The sequence below is a fragment of the Mustela nigripes genome, chromosome 8 (genome assembly GCF_022355385.1).
Source record: "Mustela nigripes isolate SB6536 chromosome 8, MUSNIG.SB6536, whole genome shotgun sequence".
In the NCBI taxonomy this organism is placed as follows: Eukaryota; Metazoa; Chordata; class Mammalia; order Carnivora; family Mustelidae; genus Mustela; species Mustela nigripes.
Genome location: NC_081564.1, coordinates 26,129,105 through 26,135,769, shown reverse-complemented (window position 1 = coordinate 26,135,769; position 6,665 = coordinate 26,129,105). Strand labels below are relative to the sequence as shown.

At 47.8% G+C, this 6,665-nt stretch overlaps 2 gene segments (V, D, J or C); both read right to left on the bottom strand.

The window, feature by feature from the left end:
* The window catches only part of LOC132023362 (probable non-functional immunoglobulin lambda variable 11-55), a 1,024,259-nt gene that overhangs the window by 124,406 nt on the left and 893,188 nt on the right, over positions 1 to 6,665 (bottom strand).
* Positions 1,535 to 2,038, bottom strand: LOC132023857 (immunoglobulin lambda variable 4-3-like). The segment is given in 2 exon segments: positions 1,535 to 1,857; positions 1,960 to 2,038. Coding segments are annotated over 2 exon segments (369 nt in total).

Below are 6,665 nucleotides of genomic sequence, written 5' to 3'. Positions count from 1 at the left end.
AAAAAACGTTAAAAAAGAAAAGGGTCAAAGTTAAAAAAGATTTTAGTAGAAGAAGGGAAAAAAAGGAAAAAGAAAAAAATTAAATTAACTGCAAGACCTAAAAATCACAGGGAGAAAGCCATGAGTTTCGTGCTTTGCTTTCTCCTCCTTTGGAATTCTGCTGCTCTCCTTGGTATTGAAACCGCACTCCTTGGTAGGTGAACTTGGTCTTGGCTGGATTTCTTGTTGATCTTCTGGGGGAGGGGTTGTTGTAGTGATTCCCAAGTGTCTTTGCCCCAGGCGGAATTTCACCGCCCTTACCCGGGGCCGGGGTATGTAATCCACTCGGGTTTGCTTTCAGGAGCTTTTGTTCCCTGAGCGCTTTGCGTAGAGTTCCGGAGGACGGGAACACAAATGGCGGCCTCCTGGTCTCTGGCCAGGAGGAGCCGAGAGCCCAGGGCCCCACTCCTCAGTGTGCCCTCAGAGAACAGCGCCCAGGTACTCCTGTCTGCCTGACCTCCGGCCGCGCTCCGAGCTCACCGAGCTTGCGACCGGTTCAAGATTTCACCGAGCTGTGAGCTTACTGTTGGCTCCGTCTCTGTAGCCGGCTTTCCCGTTCCAATACCCGCAAGCTCTGCGACACTCAGACACCCCTGATCCTTCTGTGACCCTGTGGGACCTGAGGCCACACTGACCCCGCATGGGCTTTGCCCCAGTTTAGCCTCTGGAGCGATGTCCCTCAGCGGAACAGACTTTTAAAAGTCCCGGTTTTGTGCTCCGTTGCTCCACTGCTGGCCGGGAGCCGGCCCCTCCCCCCCGGGGTCTATCTGCCCGTCGCTTTGGATTCACTTCTCCGCCGGTCCTACCTTTCAGAAAGTGGTTGTTTTTCTGTTTCTAGAATTGCTGTTCTTCTTCTCTTTGATCTGCCAATGGATTTGCAGGTATTTGCAATCTTTAGATAAGCTATCTAGCTGATCTTCTGCTAGCTGAAGTAGTCTCAGCCTGCTACTTCTCCGCCATCTTGACTCCTCCGACCCACCATGGTTTTAAGACTCTCTGCCATACCTCCCTTGGGGACCAAATGTTTCCTTGAAAACATTCAACACTTGCAAGAGTCCTGTTATGCTTCATGATGAAATTATTTTGATGGTATTCACTCAACCAACCTCCTTGGTAAGCTGAACTCTGAGATCTCTGTCCATTTCCTGAGCAGAGACCCATCATGGATGCTCAAGGTCTGATGGCTCAAGCTTTCTTCTCAGACCAGTTACTGTCTCAGGTTCATTTTCTTGTCTGGGCTGATCTGATCTTTCTCAGAAGTATGGGAAACAAAAGAGAATGTTCTGTTGTCAAAATGACCTTAGTTATTCCCTGTATCAGTCTCTCTGTAATATTGTTTTGGTATTTGGTCAGAGTTACAGGGTTTCCAGGGAGAGGCAAAGGTCTCAGGGCCCTGGAGGGGGCATACAGCCGTTCCCCCTGGATCCCATAGGGAAGAGGAGAGAGAGAGTGGGAGGTTTTAGCCTCACTTCCCCTTTGTGCGTATCACTGTGGCTTAACCGTCTTGGCCATCGATTGTATGGCTCTCACCGCAGTAATACTCAGCTTCATCCTCAGACTGGATGTCGGAGATGGTTAAATAGCGGTCAGCCCCAGAGCTGGAGCCTGAGAAGCGATTGGGGATCCCATCCCCCTTGCTGTAACTTCCGTCACTATTAACCTTCATCAAATACCGAGGGGCCTTCCCTGGTTCCTGTTGATACCAGAGAACATAGTAATTGCTGTGCTCCCTGCTCAGAGTGCATGTAAGCTTGACTGAGGCTTCCAGGGAGGCATTTGCTGATGGAGGCTGAGTCAGCACAGGCAGAGCACAGAAACCTGGAAACAAAACACAAGAATGATGCTGAATGTACCAGACACTGGACAGTAGTCCCTGGAGATTGTGTCTGGAAGGAAATGCTAAGGAGGTGGAACCCAGACCTGTAGAGAAAATGAAGGGCAGGATGTAGAAGGGAACCCAGTCCATGGTGGGGAGAACTTCATAGAAGTCTGCTCTGAATCTCCTGCTGGGACTGAACTCTCCAAACTCCCATCTTATCCTCTTGCAGCTCAAGGAAGGAGGGGCATCAGATGCAAATCCACTTTCCATTCTTCAGTAGGTCTGTGGAAGCTTTTGTCTAACCTCTGAGCTTAAGTGCCTCATGGTAATTTCCTTAGGTCAGAAGAAGGAGCAGGTGTGGGTTTCTAGAGTGGAGAGTTGATTCTGCACAACACAAGTATCATCAAAGGAACCATCAGTTATACTTTTGCACTTGAGCATGGACCAGGGGATTTGAACTTACTGGGGTCTCAAACCAAGACCCACAGTAGTGCCCCCCGGACCCGTGGGATGAATGTCACCCTACATGTAGTGGTAGTTTAACAAAATGACTACTTCTGAGCCCTCAGTAGGTGCTAAACCTATTGTAAATGTGTGCAGTTTCCACTGAATGAGTCATAATAAAAATAGTTGCCTCAAGGCACAATTTTCCTCCAGTCTTTTAAAAGAAAAATCTAATGGTGAGACATTAAATGATTTTATCATTCTCATTTGCCAAGACAGTGATGAATAAGTCAAGTTTCCAACACAGGAGACATCCCAGAGCCTGCCCTTTGAATCCCCTCTCTGCACCGACCCTTCACCATCCTCCCTCTGCCCTAATCCCAAGCCTACTGAGACCTTCTGGTCTTCATTCTCTCTCCTTTATTCCAGTCTACATCCTCCCAGGCTCTGTTCTGAAGAGTGCTCAGATCTTCATGGTGTTGCTGTCTCTGTTTCCCAAAGAAAAACAGCCTGCTGGCTGTGAGTCTATACTGTAGACACAGTTACCCTAAGGAAACCTTATGCATTTAACCTGCTCTGTCCATGGCTCCTACAAGGCATGAAAACCTGTGTACCATCAAATGTGGGTAAACCCAAAAGAAAAGTTTTGTCGTTCTGGGGTACCCAGCAGATTTCAAAGACATTGCATAAAAGATAAGGTAAAAAATATTTTTATATGTAATTCATATTGATGTGATAATATTTTCAAGAAATTGATCTAAACAAAGTGTACTATGAAAACAAGTTCTGCTCATTTCTTCTCTTTTTAAAAATGTGGCTACTAGAAAATTTTAAATTACTAATGTGGTTGGAATTTTATTTCTGTTGGATGGGCTGCTCTACAAAGTCCCAGTAGCTGTCACTTGCTTTTGAAAAAGGAGACAGAACTTTCTGGAGCATTAAGAAGGGACCATTTCTTAGCCTGAAAGCACAGAAGTCCATGGGTTGGTGATGGAAACCAGGGATTTTGGGGTCCGAAGACTTTGGTTTGCTGCTTGTTTGGCCACTTTCTAGCTTTGATCTCAGGCAAGTTACATATTCTACCTGCCTCAGCTTCTGCATCTGTAAATTGGTGTGATCATCAGAATGCTTTTTTGTAGCGTATTCATGATTAAACAATTTAATAAGTGAGAAGTCCTTGGAATCATGCCTCATATGTGTTAAGCACACATAAATCTTTCCTCCTTCTGCTCCTTTTAATATCCTTTATCTTTTTTAAAAAAAGATTTTTAAAATTTATTTATTTGTCAGAGAGAGAGAGAGAGAGAGTGCACAGGCAGACAGAGTGGCAGGCAGAGGCAGAGGGAGAAGCAGGCTCTCTGCTGAGCAAGGAGCCCAATGTGGGACTCGATCCCAGGATGCTGGGATCGCAACCTGAGCCGAAGGTAGCTGCTTAACCAACTGAGCCACCCAGGCATCCCAATATCCTCTATCCTTAAACATGATATAAAGTAAAGTCACTGGAGTTTAGAGGATGGGTGGAAATTATGGAAACATAACAAGTCTTGGATTTTGACATTTAAAATTGGCAAAGTTTCCTGGCAACTCTAAAATCTCTCTCTCTCTCTTCTCTCTTTCTAACACACACACACACACACACACACACACAGAGAGAGAGAGAGAGAGAGAGAGAGAGAGAGGCCCCCAGAGGCACTATCCCTTGCACAGGTCACAAGAGGCACATCGTCTCAGGCTGTCATCCTCCTCACTGGGTCATGGGCCCAGGGATATGGTCCTGGTTCTCCAACAGAGACATTACAGGATGTCCCAGCTGAACTAGATCAGAACTACGTCCTGCTTCTTTAGACCCTGTGATATGTGTCATGTGATCCCCATCATCTCACTAGAGTTGGTCCTACCTGTGATGTCCTAGTTCTGGGAGGGAGAACCTAGTTCTGCAGCTACTACAAACCTGAACTACATAGGTTGCCAGTCAGTGTGTGTCCTCTGGCCTGACCATAGAGTGCAGCACAGAGGCCTGGGTGGGCAGGAGAGGGGTGATTGGCCTCAGGGTTGGGCTGGTGGCACTGAGGGAAGAGAGACTCAGGCAGAGAGACTGGGGCTCCTCACACTGATCCCTCTGGGGGATCAAAAGTATGTTTGAGTCTTAACCTCCAGCATCTCTCACTGGACCCTGATTTCAGGATAGGATCTTTGCAGATGTAATTTGTTAAATTAAGATGAGGTTGCACTGGAGTAGGCTGGGCTCTAATCCAATTGGACTGGTTTCCTTATGAAACAGAAAATTTGGAGAAAGATTCTGACAAGGGAGACCACCCTATAAGGTAAGAGCAGAAATCTACAAGACCAGGAATGCCAAAAATTGCCAGAGAACCACCAGGGGCTATAAGAGAAGGATGAAACTGATTCTCCTTCACAGCCTACAAAACAAAACAAAACAAAACAAACAAACAAACAAAAAAACAACAAATCTGCCAGTCCCTTGGTCTCAGACTGCTGATCTCCAGAGCTGTGAGAAAATACATTTCTGTTCTCAGCTCCTTCCACCAAGTTTGTGGGGCTCTGTTCTCTCAGCCCTAATAAACCAATGTAGTGACCCATAAGAAGTCTGATTTCCCCACAGCAGCAGCATGGCTGGGCTCCTTCCAGTTGCTTTAGTCTCTGTTATCACAGCAGCAAGGGAGGGGCCTCAGCCAGGTGCTTTCCTCTCCTCGAGTGTCTGATTCTCCTCCCCAGAGGCCTACCTCAAGTCCTACAAGTAGTACAGAGTCTGTCCTATAACCTAAGGCTCCTGCTGGGATCCCACCTGCCTGGGGTCTGTCTGGGGCTGCCTCAGGGCCTTGAAAAAGCCTGGCCATCAGGCTTACCTGGTTCCTCTGGGACATGCAGACAACACCTGATTCAGGGAAAGGTGATCATGTGGCTTCCTTACTTTCCTCCTCCTGCTTCAGTTCCCCTCTGTATCCCCCACAGACACCATGTTCCCATCCTTGGCATGTCGTCAGAATGGGAAACTCTCTCTCATTCTGAGGTTTTTTCATCACTTACAAAAGTGGCTGCTTACCTGTTAAACAAACACCTGCTGCTAGAGATTCACCAGGATTTCTTGTCTTTTTACGCATGCTGTTGTCTCTATGACTGCCTCCATCCCACAGCAGACCAGCAATTGGCATTGTCAACTATTTGTTTCCTTTTAATTTTTTCATCAGTCTTTCATGGGAACATATTAAAAGGGCCTGAATCCATGAGAAACAACTTCAAGGACTGTGATCTTGTGAGGATCCACACGATCACAGTTCCCATACGTTGTGAGCTCCAGGGCCTCAGCCATGGTCCCTGCAGGCATGAGAATCACGTCACTCTGGAGACAGTCTCACAAGGAGGCTGCGGATGCTCCTTCCAGGGAACGGGGACCACAAGTTCTCTTCCTCTTGCCCCCTGAGATGGTTTTGAACAAAGGAGCTGCAGCCCCAGGTCTGAGTTGGGGTGGAGTTGGGGAAGGAGAGGTAGAGTGTGAGTCATCGGGTGTCTCTGGATGTGCCCAGCAGAGGGGAGTCAGTCCCTGGGGACACTGGTGGACAGGGAGGGGACCCGAATTTCCCAGGTGAGGTGATCACTGTTTCAGGACTCTTGTCAGTGCCCTGGGTGACACTGTGTGTCTGACCCTCAGAACATGGTCCTTGCAGTCTGAGGAGTGAGGATGGATTATCCTAACAGCCTCTGAAGACTGAACCTCAGACAACTCACTGACCCCTAGGCCTGGTGTCTCTGTGAGAATGGTCCTGGCAGCCCCAGCCTCTGTCCTGCTCCTCCTGATGCAGCTCTGCTGCCCCCTGCTGGTGGAGGAGGACTCAGACCAGGAGCTTCTCTCCTGCAGGTCACCCCACAGCACCTGTCACCTGAGAAAGGGTGTGGTCCAGGGTTTCCAGGCTTGATAGGCAGCTGCTCCTCTGTCATCCTCAGCCCAACGCAGAAGGTTACATACAAGGTGCAGGAGGCTGGGCAAGTGCGATTCCTATATTTATCCCAGGGTTGTAATGCCCTGGATAGTCCACTGTCTCCTTTCAGAAACGAGAGTGCAGGGTACAGTGTAGTGCATTTGAAAAGGGTCAATGTGCAGACAGTCCTGTGTGATGTCCCACAGCCACCAGGTTTATGTGTATTTAGGAATCAGGACCAATGCTTCCTGCATCCATATCTCTGTAGTTGGGTCATCAGAGTGACGGGTGATGCTTCTGGTGCTCAGTTCAGATGAACAGGCAAAAATTTACTCTAATTACTGCTATTTATGCTATTATTAGTTTTATTACAACTCATATCCCATGATGATTGGTGTGGGAGGATTTTAAACTAGTTTGGTACA